Source organism: Cibotium barometz, chromosome 60, assembly GCF_041138505.1.
Source record: "Cibotium barometz isolate CiBa-2024 chromosome 60, ASM4113850v1, whole genome shotgun sequence".
Classification (NCBI taxonomy): Eukaryota; Viridiplantae; Streptophyta; class Polypodiopsida; order Cyatheales; family Cibotiaceae; genus Cibotium; species Cibotium barometz.
This window is the reverse complement of record NC_141105.1, coordinates 10,354,322-10,375,210: the sequence shown is the minus strand read 5'-3', so window position 1 is coordinate 10,375,210 and position 20,889 is coordinate 10,354,322. Positions and strand designations below refer to the sequence as shown.

Sequence of the window (20,889 nt, the reverse complement as noted above, 5' to 3'; positions counted from 1 at the left end):
ACCCATATGCAAACAAGTGTGTGTGTGTGTGTGTGTGAGAGAGAGAGAGAGAGAGAGAGAGAGAGTGAGAGAGAGAGTGTTTGAGAGAGGTTTCTTATGCAAGTTAATGTCTTTTCTCGTTATTTAAAATTTATGGATAGTATAAATGTCTTCCCCAAGTTCCCATCACTTCAATAAGGTAGTCATATAGTACATACTATTCAACCCCTGTTCCCCACACCAAGAGGGTGGCCTCTGCCAAACAAATGTACTCTCTCATCTGATGCAAAGACTGCCCCCATGCACCCCTCTTCAAAGACACACTGGCAAAAAAAGAAAAAACCACCATAGGTACACAAATGTGGATACACCCCCCCTCCCCCTCCCCCTCCCCCTCCCCCCTCTCTCTCTCCCCCCTCTCTCTCTCCCCCCTGCAAGTGTTGTGTTTGCCTACACAACAGTTGCATGCTGTATCTAAGGTTTAAGCCTCTATGCCCAACAGTTCTCATGTGCAGCTTTTTTTCTTGTTTGAGTGCTATGCTACTCACCAGATTTTAAAAAAATAAAAGAATCATCCCCTCTCTCTCTCTCTCTCTCTCCCCTTGCCCTACCCTGGATTGTCCTTGTTCTGAAGCCAGGCTACAGTCCATAACACACTCTGCATTGAGCTGAATTTTCACATTTTTAAATTAACCCAATTTACATCCCTCTGATTCCTATCTACAGCCCAATCTGCATTTGTGATTCTACTAGCCAGCTAATTTGATTTTGGATAGCCAAATCATCATCTCTCTTGGTTTTTAGAACCTAATAATCGGCATCTTTTAGCCCATAGTTCCCCCCATTTGCCGTTTTCTTTATACTAATCTACATTTTTAATTATTTCATGCAATCTTAGCTTTAACCTTCAGTTCTGCGACTGCGCATTTCTCTCAATTGGGTCTTAATTTTTTGCATTCCAAACAATTGGGTCTTGATTTTCCTTGTTTTTTTGGGCATTTTTTCAAGTGGGTCGTCATTTATTATTTTATTTTGATTTTCTCGAACTGGGGCTGCGTACTACAGACAAAGAACGCTGGCTGCTTTTTTTTAGGGGGCTGAATGATTTTTATGGCTCCTAATTTTTCTTTTCCTTCTGCCACACTCCAGAGTCGACAGTGAGAAAATTGGCTGCCCAATAGCTTATTATTCGCTAAGATACCTATCCGCTCAAAGATTTTTCTCTGCTTTCCGCTCTTTGCTTTTTGATTTTTGGGCGTTGCTTTCTGGCTTGAGTGAGAATCACGTGACCTTTACTGTTTTCTGATCAAGACGATGAGGGGGTGTCGCACATCAGATTAATTTTTCATTTACCACATAACAATAATAGTACCCAAAAAACAGGTCTCTACCATTCATTTTTGGCAATTGTTAATGAAGTGCCAATCTAGCTTGTTGACGGAAACAAATTACTGAGTTGGCCTGTAAATGGAACAATTAATTAGCCAACTAGGCTGTTAATGGAAAACAGGGCTCAATTGGGCTGTTAAACATATCTAGTTGGATTTAACAATGTGGTTAGCGTTAACGGTTACTCAAGTATTTTACCTCCTCCTTTTTCTCCGCTAATCATGATGAAGTGTTAATCAAAGGGAACATCTTGTGCAGAAGCCTCAAGCTTTGAAATTGTGAAGTGGGTTTGCAAAATGTAACTGTCGAAACGATAATCTGTAGTTCGTTTTCCCTCCAAACAGTTGGTTTTATCCCTAATTTACTCTTAATCTCCTTCTAATTGGAGACTAATTACTTTTGTTCTTGTTTGCCCCCAGTTTGGAAAATGCCATCCAAGCACAGAGAGCTACAAGCAGCAAAGACCGATGACAGGTTTTCGCAGTTCAAAATGAAGGGCTTGCATTTGGGCGTCCTCCTCATACTCCTCGCAGGATACCATATCCATGCTCTGAGCCCAGATGGTAAGCGAAAAAATTAATCCTTTTTGCAGCATTGTATGGTGGTGTAGTGAATAAAGAATCACTTTCAGCGTGTTAAGTGAAAAATTAATCCTGTGTTTCCTCACATCTGATTGCTATAAACAGTCTGGTTGATATGTGAGTTGCTTAATTTTGGTTTTTTTTTTTTTTGAGGACCTGGTTACTGATGACTTTTTTGGCTTTTGTTGCTTGATTTTTCTTTTGCTTTAAGGCCAAGACTTTGATGATTTCTTTTGCTTCTTTCAGGCCAGGCTTTGCTCAAGTTTAAATTGGGCATAAAAGGTTCAGATGGTGTGCTTGCCCACTGGAGAGAAAGGGATGAAGACCCATGCCATTGGCCCGGAGTTACTTGTGATCCTCATACAAAACGTGTTATCTATTTGTAAGAATCATAAAAGCATGAAAAATCTAATCACACACTAACAATGCAACTGACAAAAGTTTCATGATGCGGTTGTTGCCATACCATGTTTCCCAGGAATCTACCATTCCGAAAGCTATCCGGGTACATATCGCCATCTCTCGGCAAGCTTGCGCAACTTCGAAGATTGTATGTCTTTGGCTGCATACAATTATAGTGAATACCTTAACATGTGGTTTTCATTTACTGGCATTCACTGATTTAGTGGCTTAGGAAATAATGTCAGTTTTTATGATCAGGGGACTACATTACAACAATCTGTTTGGTGCCATACCACCTGATCTCAGCAACTGCTCTAGACTAAAAGCCTTGTGAGTCTCTACCTCTCCTCTCTGTTTATTTGTATTGATGCCTGAAATGTATGAATTTGAGGGCAAGTTTATGGGTGTGTGCATGTACAAATGCATCAAATGTAGGAATTCGAGGGCAGTTTTATACGTGTATGCATGAAATGTATGTATCTGAGGAAGAGTTGCATCTTTGATTGAGTATTGTTGCCAACAAGAAGCACCTCTTGGATGAGTATCAACCATGTCTATGATAGTTGGAGGCATCACGTGCACATTGGTAGCTGTTGTAAATTGTCCAGCCTGGTATAAGCAAAAAAAAGTAGGTGACTAATAGAGCACCCCTAGATTTGGTTGAGAGAGAGAGAGAGAGAGAGAGAGAGAGAGAGAGAGAGGATGTGTATCAAAGGTCTACGAAAGACCCAAGGGGTCTATGAGACTTAGAATGAGTAGATATGATTCATGAATAACTAGATGTCAGAGATATGAAAAAGAAACATCTACTATGTGGACCCGTGTATACAAGAAAGAGAGGTCAAAGCTCATCAGATGTCATCTCTATGGTGTCTGAATGGTGTTTAGTGCAGCAATGTCTACCTTGTCCTTGGGGGCACAAGGCACTGTGGCAAACGAGCTCTGGACTGAGACCTCTCCCTCCAGGAGGATCAATGTATGTAGCAATGACTGTCAGCAACGGATACCTTGGCTCTTGCAACAATGGAGAATGCAGTGAAATGTGATATGTAGTGTGAATTCAGAATTCTGTGGATCACTGAGTATGGCAGTACATCTCTATGGTGTCTGAGGATCTGTTGGCAGCTGGTGGGTGGAGAGTCTAGATCTCCGAGGACAGGGACATATGGTGCTCTCTCTCTAGTGACTCCCTAGACATGTGGTGCCAGATTGTTGTGGGCTGCTGTGACGTTTGTGCTCTCTGTGGTTCAGGCAAGCCAGGGTGGTGGTTGTCATGGTCGCATGGAGGGGCCCAAATAAGTTTATAATGGAGGTCTAAGAGATGTCCAACCGATCCTGCCTCCCTGAGTGCTGCCTCATCAGTCTCCCACCAATGATGGAGAAGCTCCATCAAGTAAAAGACCAAACATCGCTAATCTCTATACGGCATCACCCGTGAGAGGGGGCCAAAACCATATTGGAAGAGGCAATGAAATCTCCCATGTATATAATGGTAGACTGCGCATCTCATCTGCACTCATCCACCTCAATATCTCTAGTCCATAGTAACCTGCATACTCATGCCTCCCATGGAATGCCCTCAGCTCTCCCAGACTCAACCTGAAGGTGGTGGGAGGATACCCTTAACTGGCGATCCTCATCGCATGTGATATGTGTCTGTGAAGATACTCTGGTGCCTCAATAAAGCCATCCTCTTAAACCCTCCTGTAGAATTGGAGCTTCATGGGAAGTTCTGGTGGAGACACCCATGTCCGACTCGTGCGAAGCTGGGTCACGTGCAGGCAGATTATGCGGTTGATCTCTTGCTGAGAGAGATCCAAGAATCAGGAGTCCATACTGTACATGAAGGTGGTCTATCTGAAGGTAATGCATGTGGGTACCAGGACCTACTATGGCCTTCTTGTGCAAGCTGGCTAGAGGAATGAAAGGCCATCCAAGGAAGGCAATCCCTCTCCAATGTGTACAAATGGGAAATGTAGATGATCATCTGGAAGAGGGCATCAATGACCAATGGTTCTGCCCAAAACCAGCAAGGACTATCTCCTGTGGTGCAGAGGGCTTACCTTTGTTTTTCTTGAGTAGATCCTTTTGTACTCGCAATTTGGTACCCACCTGGTCTTCCCACCTGAAAGCGTTGCAACTTGCGATGCAAAACAGCCACAATACCAATGGGGGCTTGCAGGCATTAGAACTTGGGTCTCTCACCAAATCACAAGGCCTCACCACACTAGGCTACATGTCCATTGGCATAAAGGGCGTACTTTTGATCATACCTGAAAACATCATAAGCTGCACTCTCTCTGTCCTCCTCGAGTCCCCCTCTCCCAAATTATAGCTAGCATCGTGCTAGGTTCCTGGAACTGCACCTGGAAGCATTGTCTCTCCAAACGGGCCAAAGCAGCATATGCTCATGCTAGGCGGGCCTGTGCAGCTAGGTGCATGGTCAAGATAGTAAGGTAATAAAAGGTAGTGAAGTAATTGTCTCCATGGCCTTGCCTCTATGCAGGGAGTGTCTGGCTGCCACATGGTGTGAGGTGTTAAAGAGTATTATGCTGATTTCACCAAGATTCACTCTGAGATCCCTTTCCTCACAAGAAGCCCGAAGTGCATCCAGATGTCTCTAACCCCTTTGCTGAATCTGAGATCAGAACTAGGTCATCTGCACACAAGAGGATGGGGACTACTATGTGGACTAGCTGTGGCCCTGTACCCCCCTTAGATCTCTTCAATGTAAAGCCCAAAGAGTGTGGGAGAGAGTGGGTAGCCCTGCTTGACCTCAATGGTATCTCACATGACCCAAAACCAGCCAGTCATTGACTCATAGAGTGCCATCACTCCCCACATCATCTCTGGTGGAAAGCAGAGCTCGCTTACATACATTTCTAATAAGGAGGAATACAAAGCAACATACTCCTAAAATCTAGGAGGCTTACTATTTTTGGACAACCCCCATTGGAAATTCGTTCGTGTCATTACGTCTGTAAGCTAAGCAAATGGTGGTACTTGCTGAAGCACCTTTGAGACAGAAGGTCTACGAGTTGAGATATTTTTAGAGATGAAGTTTTTGTGGGGACCATCTTTTAAATTGGGACATGTGGCAGGACTCTGGATCAAAGTGAAACAAGTGGCCTCACACTTGTCACCTCAGCTTTACACTTGTCATTATAACTTTAACTTGATGGTCTAGCTCATGAGAGCCCCAAATCTATAAGTTGGAGCCCTCCCTCACAAAAATCTTTGATCTCAAGCCCAGAGTCAAAAGCCTTCCTGATAGCCATGAAGTAATGAAAGGCCCATTGCTTCCACACTCCTCAATGGTAGACCCACAGTGTAAAGATGTCATGTAGGGTAGAATAGTTCCTCCTCCTAAATCCTGCCTGACCCGTGGCCCTCGATAGGTGTCCCTCTGCCCATGAGCTAATCTGAGACTCCAAGACTGCTCTGTAAATCTTGGCCAATGTGTGGCCAATCATGATGGTTTGGTAGCTATGGGATCTCTTGGCTATGAATGGGGGCGATGGTGTGGATAGTCCAAGATGGGGGAATCCTTCACGAAGGGCCCTATTATCAGATGTGAGCTAGGGTAGGTCTTCGAGCCATGTGCCATATGTTGGGTACAAAGGCACTAATGGCATATGCTCTAGATCTCTAGAGCACCAGGGATGATTGCTTCTCTACATAAATAGGGCTATGCATAGTCATTCTTTCACTCCTATAGACACCCGCTTTTGAAGAGAAAATGGCAGCCATGGTGTGGAGACCCCACACATCAGAAAGGAAACATTTCTTCATGATGAGCTGTCTGGGGCACCTCACCATGGCTGTCTTCATGGCTGACCTCGAACTATTGCCCACCTTACAGCCACTTCACCCAACATGCTCGAGGGTAGAGACTAGCTCCATACTTTGAAAATACGTGATTCCGAGTATGATACACCTGGACAGGTGTAAACACTCTCGGACACGTCTCGTAAATAGTTAACACTTAATATTCAACTTAAATGGAGTAGCACTTAAGTTTGTAAACCCATTTGGTTTCAGTTGCTTTCTTTCTTTTTGATGATGGAACAATCTTCCATGTATCATTCTTCAAGATGGATTTGTATTCCTCATCCATTGCTTCTTTCCATTTCTTACTTTGACATGCTTCTACATAAGATCAACACACGGCAACAAAATTTATGTTGATGATTATTGCAAGCCAAAAAAAGGTGAAAAACTTGCACAGGAAATTTACGGGCTTGGATTTTCACCAGATCATGTGAAAGCAAGAATAAAGAAGGTTTGCATAGGAACAGCCCCTTAAAAGACATCAAAGGTTATAGCCTTGATCTTAATGGCAGATTTTTTTATTATAACTTAACCTTTTTACTTTGTTGTCTACGCCTGGGTGCCACACAAGCCTTCAACAATGATGGTGGTGGTCTTCTCTTCTAGGTTTGAACTGCAGTGCTGGCTTCTCTGTTGTGACCTCAGATTCATTCATGACTGTCTCCTTGAGATCAACTAAACACACTGACGACAGTGCTTCCTGGTGCCTCTCAGCTTATCTCCGTTGACTTGCTCTCTCTGCTTGTGGCAATGCCTGTACTTCATCTTGAAGGCAAGATAAGTGCGGCTTGTCTGTATCTGGGAGCAAATCCAGTGGATGTCTGAAATGAGCTTTTCTTTTTGCTGCCACAGACTCTAAGAAAAGGCTCACCTAAGCTGGCCTAGTCCCTGTGCTGCGCTGGCTGGCATGAAAAAGGCTTCCTGCTGACGTCGTATGCCCGCGTCCAGTAATAGGAGGTTGGGGATCCAAGACTGTTGGCCACCATACTGCCACTGAAGCGTGGTCCAAGAAGGTGTTGCCTGCTAAGATGCCTGCCATTCTACAACAGCTGCAGGCCCACTCCTCCACATAGAACTAATCCAATTTTGGCGAGATTAAGGGAGGGATAACAAGGATTTAAGCAAGACTTCAGAAGATGAGACCCTTTAGTCCCTGCAAAGTTCAGGGAGATTGCATCCTGACCCCGATTGACAAAGAGTAGCACCTCCCAAGTGCTGGTCTTACCTCCTGAATGAGAGGTCTCTCTATCTATCCAGGAGAGAATCTAGCTTTCTACAACTCCATTCTCTGAAGGTGATCGTGTATTGGCCAGTTCCCTCTTGATGCCATGATCTGCACAAAATCTGAGAAATATATTCGAGGAGAATTCACCCCCTTTGTCAGCCCTGAGAGTCTTTACCTGCAATTGAGACTCTTTTTCCACCATCACGTGCCAATCCTTGAACCGTGCAAAAGTTTGGTCCTTCTGTGAAAGAAAGTAGACCCACGTGAATCTGGTACAATCATCAACAAGCAGCATAAAATAGAGAGATCCTCCCACTGATGGTGTCTGCTGAGGTCCACACAAGTCGGTGTGAATCAACTCCAATGGTTTTGAAGCCCGCCTGGAAGCCTGCTTCGGAAAGGATTCCCTATGCTCCTTACCACGTGTGCAAGAACTGCAACGTCCTTGCCTGCTACCAACATATGGCAAGCCACCACCATCTGGTCCCGGAAAGCCCGCTGCAGTGCATCCACATTTAAGTGGCCAAAACGATTTTGCCACAGATCTCCGACTTGAGAACCTATCACTGAGGAGAGTGCAAAGAGCTTGTAGATACCATTCTCCACACTGCCTTCCCAAACAACCTGGCCAGTCTCACGTCCCGTAGAGCAACTGAATGCTCCTCAAATTCCACCCGAAAGCCAGTCTTGCATACTTCATGCACTGACAGAAGATGAAAACCAAGAGCAGGGACATAAAGAACACGGGAGGCATGCTTGCCCCCCTTGCCGTCGGGAATAATCTCCATCCGGCCCTCACTGTGTATTGGAATGGTGGAGTTGTCGCCAATGAAAATGCGACCTGACAGCCGTTTCAAATCCAGAAAGAAGTCACGGGACGGAGTCATGTGCCTGGAAGCACCATTGTCAAGAATCCATTCCCGGGTATCCTTTGCAGTGAAGCCAACTGCCTCCTCACTCGAAGACGATGAAGCATCGGAGTCCATCATCTCTAAGTGCACAAATGCAAGAGTCTTTGCAGCTGAGGCTGAAGAATCAGCACTCTTCCCAGTCTGCTTAGGACACTTCCTCCAGTAGTGGCCTTTCTCGCCACAATCATTGCAGGACTGCTCGGCCTTCAGTTTCTCTCGTTTTGAGAGTCAGGCTTCTTCTCAAAAGACTTCTCCGGTGAAGCCTTCCCTTTGCCCTTGTTGTTATTCTGGCCTTTCGACCGTTGGCCAGTTAAGGCCTCCGAACCTCCGCTGTGAGGAGGGTTCGTGAAACGTTCCTCCTGGTCCAAGACCATGGGCACAAGCTCCTCCCAGGTAATGGTGCTGAGCCTGCCACTCGTAATCAAAGAGGAGTAGAAAGCGGAATACTGAGCAGGCAAGTGGGACAGCAAAGTAATGGCCATGTCTTCAGATGATATCTCCTTCCCAGCCTGGAGGACTTCCTGCTAAAGGGCCTGCAGCTTGTTAATGTGCTCCCGCATCGTCGACGACTTTGCAGGGTTCATAACCCGCATCTGCACTTCCAAGGAGATCCTCTTCATGGGTGATACCCTGTTATAAAGAGAAACCAAGTGGTGCCATATGCCTCTGGCCCCAGCGTCATATGCTTTACGTGATTGATTACTTGTGGTGTGCAATTGAGGAAAATAAATGACCGGACCCTGGCGTTGACACGATCCCACATTTGTGCCTGTGCCTCACGGACAGTAACTCCCCTTCCTCTGCTTCCGGCCGTGGAACCCCGATAACGATGAAATCAGCAAGGTCATATGACTCCAGCACAGACTCCATCATAACCTTCCAGATGCCGTATTTGTTCCCGTCCAACTGACGGTCCACTGGGAACGTGGGGAGAGTTGGGATCTTCACATGCTTCTCAGCCATCTCTAACAAATCTGCCATCGCGGGGACGTAACTGAAAAGGGTGGGTGGGTGGGAAAAAAAAACTCTAAACCTGCAAGTGGCTGTCCAGCTACTTAGCCCGCCTTCCTCTTGCTACTTCTCTTCCCGAACAGTCCAAAACAGTCCACCAATCAGCAATGCAACAATCCCCCTCTTGCTCAAAAAACTCCCAAGATCTTTCAAGAGCCTAGGGCTCTGATACCATGTCAAAATACGCAGCGGAGATGATAACAAAATCTGAGATCACAAGAGCAAGTAGAGTGCAGAAAACAGACAGCACAAGAGAAGGAGAGAGATAGGCGTGTAACTCTTCTCTATACACAAGATCCCGCAATGAAAACTGAATACAACAATGTGGGGGCAATGGGACCTATTTATATGGCCCCAAACTGCAGTCGGCTAGTGTTGAGATGCGCCGCCAGCCCACACGACTGGGTACTTCCAGTTGGTCAGCATAGAAATCACCCACGACCCCTATTGAGCAGGTCGGCCAGCTCCATGTGCAAAAGAGTGCAGTCGGCCAGCTCCAGTTGCTCCTGCTAGCATGTGGCAGCAGCCACCCACACCATGGAAAAATGGGAAAAAAATATGGGGAGTGAGGAAAAATACGGGGAGTGAGGAAAAATGAGAAAACACCTATACAGGGCGGGCACACCCACAACAGAGGCCCTAGTGTCTAATAAAGACAGGAGATGACTTCTAACAGAGCTTCCCTCTGACTATCATGTTCCTTCCACCTCACGTCTTATGGATTGGGTGGTTGATAGTGGGTGTACTACTAACATGACTCCTGACAGGACCATTCTTCATGACATTCATCCCAGCTCTTCGACGGTGTCATATTTTGGTGATGCTTCCAACTTGGAGGCCTCTCCGATTGGTAATGTGCGACTTAACTCTTCCCCGAGCCAACTTTCTACCATCTGGGATGTGCTTCATGTTCCCAAACTCTCCAGCAATCTCCTCTCAGTTTTTCGGATTGCAGAGAAAGGATATGGTATCTACTTCGACAGTTCTGTCCTTCATATCATTGACACCAACACCTTGCAGATTGTTGCCACATGTATCCAGGAAGCCAAGGGCACCATTGGAAATAGGAGGCTGAGCTGAACCAAAAAGCTAAAGGAGGCCGCTTTTCCAAAAAGCAACTTGCACTTGGCCGCCACCAAGCTCAGCTGGCTAGAGCCGTCACCGCCCAGCTCAACTCGGCCGTTGCCTATGCAAAGCCGCTTGCCACGTGTGCAGAGCCGCTCATAGCCACCAATGCTACCAACATTTCCTCTAGATCGTCAGTAAGGGAAATTGGCTATCAGACTCATATATCTGCTACCTTGGGTGTTTGCTTTTTCGAGAAAGCTTCTTGAGGATTTTCTTCAAGATTGGGTATTGAGTTACTTGGATTTGGATTTGGACTTGAGATTTGGATTTGGAACTTGGACTTGGATTTGGACTTGGACTTGGATATTGGATCTGGTACTAGGCTGGTGAGAGATACTTGTGGGTCATCCCCGTGGTGTGCTCGGCATCAGAGATCTTGTGGCTCGACATCGACATCGACTTGGATATCCTACATCGACATATCTGTTTGTTTTGTATTCATTGATTGTATTGATCCTGGCCAGCGTGCCCGTGGATTGTTTGTGAATAAATTCCTGAAAGGGGATGGGGCCTGTCCCCGCTCAGTGTGGTGTACTGTGCAAGATCCCTATACTTCTTTCTCTCCCCTCTCTCTCTCTCTCTCTCTCTCTCTCTCTCTTTACCTCTTGGACACGTGGTTGAATCTATCACAGCACGCCCCGCTGGGCTTACAGATGCCTATGTTCATATCCCTGATTCTAACAGATCTAAATTTGATCCACGTCCAAGAAGTGAAGATTCCTTGGATATAGATTTCATTCCAAAGCTTACAGATTCTGGGATCCGGAGTTGCGATCCTTGGTGATTTCTCACGATGTTCACTTTGTTGAACCCTCAGATGATTTCTCGCTCTTATCCCGAGCTTACCATCGAGGTCCCTTCTCCTTCCTCGCCACCCCAACTCCATCACCAGCTTCTCCACCATCAACTTCTTTAGCCCCTACCTCTCCACCCCCACTTTCTCCTTCCCCGGCTTCTCCTCCTCCTCCTGCTCTTGTGCAACGGAGGATTTTCCCCAAGATTCCACGATGGTTGGAAACCACTATTCATGATTCTCATCTCTCCAATATGGAACTTCATCAACTCGCTGATTCTTCAACACAATCTTCGACACGGGCACGGAGATTACAACAGCTTCGTCATTCTTGTAAACTCGCCCTGCTGAGTATAGTGATACGGTCATATGAGCCTATTGAGCTAAAGAGACTCTTGCTCTTCCTGAGTGGCGGGTGCAGCCATGGAGGCCGATATTGATTCCATTGAGAGGAATAGTACATGGGAGCTTGTGGACCGGCCTCTGCATCGATAGGTCATTGCAGTCAAGTGAGTCTTTAAGACCAAGTTTCATGCTGATGGATCTCTAGACAAACACAAAGCCAGATGTTGCAAAGGGGTACTCTCAGATTGAGGGTGTGGATTATGAGGATACTTTTGCTCCTACAGCCAGAAACCCCACCATCTGGACAGTTCTTGCTCATGAGCACTGCCCGTTTACCAAATGGATGTCAAATCTGCCTTTCTTAATGGTGACTTACATGAGGAGGTGTATGTTGAACAACCTCAAGGTTTTCAGGATCCTAAGTGCAAGGACAGTACACACTATTGGAGGCTTGTTGGTTCTCTTATTTATTTGACTTACACTAGGCCCAACATTTCTTACAGGTTAGTGTTCTCAGTCAGTTTTCTCGATTCTCATTGGTAGGCCGCTTTGAGGGTTCTCCGATACTTATCCAGCACCTTGGACTATGGTCTCTCTTTCAGAGGAGGCACTGAGCCTGTTGGATACTTAGATGCTGATTAGGCAGGTGATCAGGATACTCGATGATCCACTTTTGGTTATTGCTTCACTCTTGGTTCCTGTCTTACTTCTTGGAGATCCATGAAGAAGAATACAGTTTCTTTATCTTCTACTGAGTTTGAGTACCGTGCTTATGTGGATACGTGCTATGAGCTGTTATGGTTGTTCCAGATGTTGAGCAATCTTGATGTACTCTCGGTTTCTCCGATCTGTATTCTTACGAAGAGCTAGAGTGCCTTGGTGTTGACTCGATCTTCATCCTTCCATGACAAGACCAAACATATTGAGGTCCACTTTGACTGCATCATTACACTTGAGTATTGTCCTTCTTAGGACAACCTTGTTGATCTCTTCATCAAACCTCTTCCTCGAGATACTATTGATCAGCTCACCCGTATGGGAGTTAGACCCCCGTGCAAGAGCTGGGAGGAGGTGTTGGACATGTCATCTCCAGCATTGAATCTCCATTTTATTTCCCCTTTTATCTAGATATTTATATGATGCAATTAGGGAATTTTCCCATAGTTTTTAGGCATTTTTATGAGTCGTGGACATTTGTCCTCTAGCCCTACAAGCCGACTGGCTCTACAGATATGTATATAAGCATGGACATTGTTCATTCATAATTCATTCAATACATTTTAGTTTCTGGCTCAAGTGTTGGATCTCTCTTGGCCGTGTACTCTCTCTTGTGTGATCTCTATTTTCTTCCGCTTCATATTCATATATTCTCATAAACCCGACCCAATTTGAGTCACAAAATCCAGTCAAGGAATGGCCCGATTTGTAAGTGATGCCATACCAACGGTACCTTTGATGTATTTCAACACCCGCATCCCTGCCTTCTACTGGTTCACTTGGGGCTGATTTGAGATCCTGCTAAGGACACCAACTACAAAGCTAATGTCAGGCTGTGTATTGCATAGGAAGATCAAACTCCCCACCAACTCTTGGACTCCATATCCACAGTGGAGAAGCATCTTCAACAAAAAGCTTCGCATCAACCCCCATGGGTGTAACCACTGACTTGCACTTAGCCATGCCAAATGCCTTTAGAATCTCTCTTGCATACTTTTGCTGAGAAATGAAGATTCCATCTAACTCTTGCCAGACCTCTATCCCCAAACAAAAATGCATAAGCCCAAGATCTGTCATATCAAACTCTGAACTCATCATCTCCTATGTTTGCTGGATCTTCTCTTCATGGTTCCCCGTCATAATGAGGTCGTCCACATATAGAACAATGATCATGTACCTGCCTTACTCAGAGAAAATATACAAATTTGCATCTGATGGGCATTTAGAAAGATCAATACTTACTTACAAAGAAAGCATCTATTTGTTGGTACCATGCCCGAGGGACATGTTTCAATCCATACAATGCCTTATGGAGTCTGCACACTTTGTTTTCTAAACAGGGTATCTCCAACCCGGTTGGCTGTGCCACGTAAACCTTTGAGATGGCCATTCAAAAATGCTAACTTCACATCCATTTGCAATACTGGTCACTTTCCATGAGCGACCAAGGCAAAGTACCATATGAATAGTGGTCAATCTAGCTATGGGGGTCAATCTAGCTGTGGTACCACTATTCGTATGGTACTTTAGATTGACCCCCACAGCTAGATTGACCACTATTCGTATGTCTCCTAAAAGTCGAACCCTTCGCCCACGAGTCTTGCCTTGACCTATGCAAAATCCTTCGCCCATGAGTCTTGCCTTGTACTAATCCAATGTACCATTAGACTTGTACTTGGCCTTCCAAAGTATTGGACTACTTCTTTGTTGAAGAATAGTGTGGACAGAGCCCTCTCCACCTAATGAGATTGTTCCTTCCAAAGTATTGGACTACTTCTTTGTTGAAGAATAGTGTGGACAGAGCCCTCTCCTCCACCTAATGAGATTGTTCCTTGAATACCACATCACGGTGGCTGACAATTATCTTCTTTGCCTCAGGGTCGTATAGTCGATAACCCTTTGACTCCATACTGTACCCCAAGAAGATACACTTTCTGCTCTTGGAATCCCACTTGTTCTAGATGAGTTTGGAACGTGCACAAAACAGTCACACCCAAATGTCCTAAAATATGCAACTGAGGGTTTCTTACCTGGATAAGCCTCTTGAACGGCCATGCTCTTCATTGCCTTTGTGTAACTCCTGTTAAGGATATGCACTGTAATGTTAACTGCCTCGGCCCAAAAAAGAATTCTATATTCTTTGCCTTTGAGCATACTCCACGCTATCTCCACCATTATACGATTCTTGCGCTTTGCGACACTGTTTTGTTGCCAAGTATGAGCAACTGTCAAATCTCTCTTGATGCCATGTTCCTTGCAGTAGGCATTGAACTCACTTGATGTGAATTCTCCTCCTCAATCTGTTCGAAACTTTTGTAGTCTCTTTCCTGTCTCATTCTCTACCAAGTTATGCCATATTTTGAACTTTCAAAAAGCTTCCGTCTTATTCCGAAGAAAATACACCCGCATCTTCCTAATGAAGTCGCCGATCAGTAACAAGAAGTAGGAAGAACCACCCAATGCAATGGTTGGCGTTTTACCACAGAGATCTGTATGTACAAGCTTTAGAGGAGCCTTCCCATGATTCTTGCTTTCATGTGGAAATGCATGCCGATGCTACTTGCCCATACAAGCTTCACACACATCTGACATCTTTGAAAATGCTGGTAGATGTGCCACAATCCCAAACCTTTGCATCTCCTTCATGACTACAAAGCTCAGGTGCCCAAATTTCTTATGCCATAGCTTGCTTGTCCCCATATCAGCTCGGGATATAAAAGCCAACAACTCATACAAGTTGTTGCGCTAGATTTCTTTCCCAACGAGATTGCCGCTGTATCTGTGATGACTGCACCAGCCTTATCAAAGAGAACCTTCAAGTCACAGTCACCTATGTTCACAATAGATAGCAGATTCCTCTTGATGTATGGAACATAAAGGACATCGGATAACTTCTTAGTATCACCATTGCTAGAAATAAAAGAAATAGTGCTTGAACCCATGGTTGGGCATTTGGCGTATTCCACTTCAGCATTGTTCCCGGACTCTTTCTTCCAAGGCTTCAAAGTTTCATTCTTCTCATCTACTTCCTTTAGTCTACATGTTTTGACCACGTGACCGGGCTGGTCATAGTAGAAACACTCTGTCTTAGATTTCTTCTTCTTTTCAAAAGCATTGGGGTTACCGGAGCCCTTCCCCTTGCCTTTCTTTGTATTTGCAGAGAATGCCGCATCAATATCATCTCTAGCTTTGAAACGCATCTCCTCCACCAGCATTGCGCCGAACTCCTCAAAAGTAAGAGGCGGGTTGCACACCTACGTGTTCAGTGAGGTCACCAAACTATCATTCTTCGAGGACAACACTCTGATGCACCTGCGTGCCTACTCCTCATTGGTCTTAGTGATCCCCACCGCCGCCATTTGATCTTGCAAATTCTTTATCCGCAATATGAATTGCTCAATGCTTCTTCATTAAAATGCCTTTCTGCTAAAAGCTGATTCTCAAGGTTTTGAATCCTTGTCTGAGTACTCATCTCATACTCGTTCTTTAGAACTTGCCATGCTTAAAGCTATGGTAGTATGTTGAATCAGGGTCATCACCGAATTAGTGATACTGTGACAATGGCACAGTGTGTATCTACATTCCTTCACCTCCATGCCCAAGCGAGAACAAAATCTAGCAGTATGATCTATAGTGGATCTGCTGAATCCAGAGTAGGACCCGGCTTCTCCTGTCACGGTTTCCCACATCTCATATGAATCAAGAATAGACCTAATCTTGAACTTCCAAAGAGTGTAATTTGTCCCATCCAACTTCCCATCACCAAAAGGTGAAGGGTGGACACGAGCGGCTGCATTATTTGCAAATTGGGCTCTCTCTCCAAATCTACCTTCAAATACACAGTAGCTAAATCAACACAATACAAAGCACTAAATTGCAGAAAGAAGTGGAGAATAAACAATATTACTACTTGCAAAAACTTGATTACAAACCGATGGCATCCGCCCATCCTTGTGCTCCAGGTGAAAAGCTTTGGTGGTGATTTAGACAGACTTGGGACGAAGGATGTCTTGCTTACAAGAGTGCTTGAACATTGTGGCTTCATATATTAGTAAAGGGAGGTCTATTGCCCAAAAGGATGCACACCATTAGGCTGATGAAAGGAGTGCTGCCTTGCTTTGGACTTCTGGAACAACCTTACTTAAGTTTTTCCCTTACTTTACTTCAAGTTTTGTCGATGGCATTCTCCCAACCATGCTGATCGGTGCATGCAGGTACTTGGAGGTGAACTATTTGAGCGGCCACATACCTGGTGAGCTTGGCAAGCTGTCTCAACTTATGATTCTGTAAGTCCCATGACTTGTACATGGTATCAAAAACACATGAAATCTTAGAGATTAATTCAGAAGATACATTTGATCTTACACATGGAAGATAAAAATCCCACATTCGGTTTTTCTGTGAGCCGCAAGTAAGGCAGTGATGCAGCCTTATTACTTTACATGGCCTTACCTTTCCTACTTTTCAAAACAGGGACATTTCTAGCAATTCTCTGAGCGGGAAAATTCCTACATCTCTTGGAAATCTTCGAAAACTTACCCTTTTGTGAGTATCTGGTTTTAGAAGGTTGCATATGCTGTTTGTTGATGGCAGCCAGATAGTAATGCAAACAGTTATCATTGACTTTACTCTGGTATCATGAGAAAATCACCATTGACTTCACTCTGACAGCATGAAATCCTATGTCTCTTCCAGTAATGTCTCTACAAATTTCCTGACTGGTGAAATCCCAGAAGGTGGAGTGCTGAGTAAATTCAATGCAAAGTCGTAAGTATCTGGAATAATTTTTAACTTCAAAGTGTTGAAGCCATGAGATTTTCTGTGAACTTCAGATATTTCTTTTGAGGGTGCAGATTTGCTGGGAATTTCAAACTGTGTGGACCGCAAGTCGGGGCGATCTGCATCAGTCAGCTAGAGGGACCTACTGCAAGTCCTGATTCTTTCACAACCCCTTTGATAGGGTTAGAGGGTGTTCCTCCTGCTGGTGAGATGTTTTTTTTTATAAAGGTATTCGAGTTGCTGATTCCCTAGAATAAGACCATGGTAATACATCAAGATCTCTTGGTCGCCCAGGTCTTCCAAAGAAGTCTCGACATTACTCAACGGAGCTCCTTGTCAGTGCACTCGGCACTGTGGGCGTTTCACTCCTTGTTGCCTTGATGTGCTTTTGGGGATGTTTCTTGTACCACAAGTTTTGGAGGAAGTCAAAGCCCCGTGACTCGGATGCAATAGTTGAAACTGTCACTGGTAAGTGTACTTTAATTCCCCTCTCCCACAAGCAAGCAGGTTCAAAAACAGGTAAAATTTCATGGTTTTTTTGGTTGTTTGGGCAGTTCCTCGCCCATCAGTTGGATGGGGGAGATCTTTCATACATGGATGGGAGAGGTCCTCGTCCATATACATTGACAAGCCACAATCACCCCTTTTAACTCATATGTGAAGCCCTTGACTGATACCAAAAACATGCATAAGTTTGAGAAGCATGCATTCAAAGGGGCTTTAAGGGCCTCTCAACTTTTTACTCTTAACTTAGTTTCTGAGTGATAATTTTGCAGTTCCAAAAGTAGTCTTCTTCCATGGGGATCTACCTTACACGTCCAAGGAAATAGTGAGGAGAATAGAGCTGCTTGCAGAGAGCAGTATCATTGGGTATGGCGGATTTGGCACAGTCTACAGGCTTGTGATGGAGGATGGCAACGTATTCGCTGTGAAGAAGATTGAAAAACGCAATATAAGCTCAGACAGATTTTTTGAGAGAGAATTGGAGGTCTTGGGTAGCATCAAACACAGAAATCTAGTCAATCTACGAGGTTATGGCAACGCACCATCAGCAAGGTTGCTCATTTATGATTACCTGCCTAGAGGAAACCTGGATGAAGCTCTTCATGGTAAGATAAAGCTTTTCCGAACACCTGATTTTGCTTCCCATTTATTTATTTTTTTGTTTTTTTACTGAAAGGAGACTTCTATAAGTATGATAGACAATAAAAAATCATGGCTGGAAGCCGGAACAAAGAAAGACCTCATCCCAAAATGCAGGGTGATCTCAACCAATATGGGGCACGAAGGTGCCAAGAGAGTCCTGTGGGGGTCGAAGAGAAAAAAATTCCTTGATCCCACTTCCTCATGAAAACAGTGCACTTTGCTTGCGCAAATCTGGATGGTCCCTGCATATATTCATGAAAACAGTGCGCCTTGCTTGCGCAGATCTGGATGGTGTGGCCATAAGAGTGTGAATAATATCTCCCCATATAGCACAAATGCACCGAGAGTCATATATCTGAATGCCCTCAATAGCCTCTGTGCATCTGGCCCTCCAAATCTGCCAAGCTGTGATACTGGCAATGAGCTCTCAAGTAGTATCAATCCTCTGCAGAGGTGGTCTATCCTGTGTATGTGGAATATCCAGTAGCATGCAGCGTTGGGCTACACCTCTGCATATCATTATGGCAGTGTCCAGATCCCTGCCTTCAAAAAAATATTTGTGGACCAGACTGAGTGAGCCAGCAAGCAACAGCACCCCAAGTAACATAAAATGGTATCTCTCCTCAGTCTGCACATAAGCTGAGCTACAGAGCCCCAAATCCTCTGAGCAGCTCTACACCCCCATATGCAATGTTGCAGTGTCTCAGAAGCTACCAGGCACCCTCAGCTGCAGCCAAGGGTAACCCACCCCAGGTACTCCACCTATTCATGATCGTGTTGGCACGCACACCTGTAAAGATCCATCTTATTCTGCTCAGAAACATTCCTGTGAAGATCTATCTTATTCTGTTCAGAAACTTATCTGTTGTATGTGAAGAGATGGCTGCTACGCCAGCTGTACCATTGCCAAGGTGAACTCTTCCCGCCGGCACTGCAATCTTGCAACTTGATCTTGCTCACACCTGTGCCCTTCCATGGGAACCTGCCTATGGAACATAACTGGCATCACGATATGACATGGCAGCATTGGGATCGGTTTTTTTTTGCCATTTCTAAACTGTTCATTCAGCTGGGATGTTTTGATGGAAATGATAAGCTTGATTGTTTCTCTTCATAGGAAGAAATATAGCAGAGGCAACTCTTTCATGGGGAGCCAGGCTGAAAATTGCTCTAGGAGCAGCACGAGGATTGGCATACTTGCACCATGACTGCTTGCCACGTATCATACATCGCGATATCAAGTCCAGCAATATCCTCCTAGGGGAAAACCTTGAGCCACATGTATCAGACTTTGGACTTGCCAAGCTTTTGGAGGAGGACGACACACACGTGACAACAGTTGTTGCCGGGACATTTGGATACCTGGCTCCAGGTAAAAGCTTCATTGCAAGGGACAGGATTTTTTCTCAAAGTGCTCATGAGTGTGTGTGTGTGTGCGCGCGCGCGCGCGTGCGTGCATGCATGCATGCATACACACATGAATCATTGGAAACTAAAGAATGTCTTGGCCATTTTACATTTAGAATATCTACTCAATGGAAGAGCAACAGAGAAGGCTGATGTATACAGCTATGGGGTGGTTTTACTTGAGCTTTTGAGTGGAAAGCGGCCAACGGACTCATCTTTTGTGGAGAAAGGGTTGAACATTGTTGGATGGGTTAGTGTGCGGCTCAAACCTCACTGTCTTTTTTGTATGGTTTTGCAAGATTTGTCCTGCTATCTAGCATTGATGGCGAGCTGTTATCTTCCTTTAAATAGGTCAATACCCTCATAAAGGAGAAGAGACTGAAGGACATTATCGACCCATCATGTGAATATCCAACAACACAGAGCTTGGAGACGGTGCTTTCCATTGCTACTATGTGTGTACAGCCGGTATTGGACAAAAGGCCGACCATGCACATGGTCGTGAAAATGTTGGAAGCGGAGGCCATGTCTCCGTGTTCCAGTGATTTCTATGAATCCAGCTCAGAATAAGCAGCAGTTTGCTTCTGTTCTCTTATAATAAAATCTCATTCATTCTTTATTCTTTATGCTGCGACTGTAATAGTAAGAACAGCAACACAGCAGTGATTAGCACAGCAGCTCAAGGAGTCTACAAACTCCATGTATACATACATACATGAGAGTTGATGTCTCAACATATAGAAATCACAGCATCAAGTTGTATAGTCATTGTATAACTCTTGTAAACATAAAGTACACGGTTGTTTGGTGCCATTAGAGTTTATTATAGGTCCATTACATGACACTGTATGAAGCTGTTTTCGTACTATGCTGAACAAGATGCCAGAAATCCAAATCATCATTTTTTGACAAAGTTTCTTGCAATAGATCTAGATTTCTATGGTCTATATCTTGTATCATCCATCTAGTAGCTTTAAAGACTGATTGAAACATTCATCCATGTAAGCATCAAATTTGGACCCTCGTTAGTCTTCCTTTTGGCTTGCATTTGAGACTTTGAGATGTACTACAATTTTGTTTAACTCAAGCTTTTTGAAATCAAACCAAAGCTGAAAAAAATCAACTATAGTAACTCTTTTTATCTCTACTTTTTTTATTCCATTTTTTTTTAAATATGTATGTCACTCACAGTCTCTCCACAAGGTAGCTTTGGAACTCTCGTCCAAACCGCTTTCGGTAGTCATG

The 20,889-nt window shown here is 44.6% G+C and overlaps 1 protein-coding gene and 1 pseudogene across 6 annotated transcripts; both read left to right on the top strand.

The window, feature by feature from the left end:
- The first annotated feature begins 311 nt into the window (after positions 1-311).
- Positions 312-20,557, top strand: LOC147604962 (LRR receptor-like serine/threonine-protein kinase FEI 2). 6 transcript variants are annotated; one of them, XM_086794400.1, is made up of 15 exons: positions 516-1,362; positions 1,627-1,666; positions 1,788-1,931; positions 2,196-2,331; positions 2,428-2,499; positions 2,610-2,681; positions 16,527-16,598; positions 16,786-16,857; positions 17,008-17,079; positions 17,166-17,296; positions 17,386-17,559; positions 17,868-18,200; positions 19,355-19,609; positions 19,761-19,894; positions 19,996-20,557. In XM_086794400.1, the coding sequence occupies exons 3-15, from the start codon at positions 1,796-1,798 to the stop codon at positions 20,212-20,214; spliced, it is 1,878 nt and encodes a 625-aa protein (XP_086650526.1). In that variant the 5' UTR covers positions 516-1,362; positions 1,627-1,666; positions 1,788-1,795; the 3' UTR covers positions 20,215-20,557. The 6 variants fall into 6 exon arrangements, with proteins under 6 accessions (XP_086650529.1, XP_086650528.1, XP_086650526.1 ...); XM_086794403.1 differs by lacking the exons at positions 516-1,362; positions 1,627-1,666 and adding an exon at positions 312-330; XM_086794402.1 differs by lacking the exons at positions 516-1,362; positions 1,627-1,666 and adding an exon at positions 440-458.
- On the top strand, positions 3,340-3,460 carry LOC147604963 (5.8S ribosomal RNA; annotated as a pseudogene; the record flags this gene model as incomplete).
- Positions 20,558-20,889: the final 332 nt, after the last annotated feature.

What these genes read in the sequence shown, in the direction of transcription:
- LOC147604962 (XM_086794403.1), top strand. Translation starts at nt 1,796, where the DNA reads ATGCCATCCAAGCACAGAGAGCTACAAGCAGCAAAGACCGATGACAGG. An exon ending in CCATGCTCTGAGCCCAGATG is followed by an intron (nt 1,932 to 2,195) that starts GTAAGCGAAAAA and finishes TGCTTCTTTCAG; the next exon opens with GCCAGGCTTTGCTCAAGTTT. An exon ending in CTGTCTCAACTTATGATTCT is followed by an intron (nt 16,599 to 16,785) that starts GTAAGTCCCATG and finishes TTTTCAAAACAG; the next exon opens with GGACATTTCTAGCAATTCTC.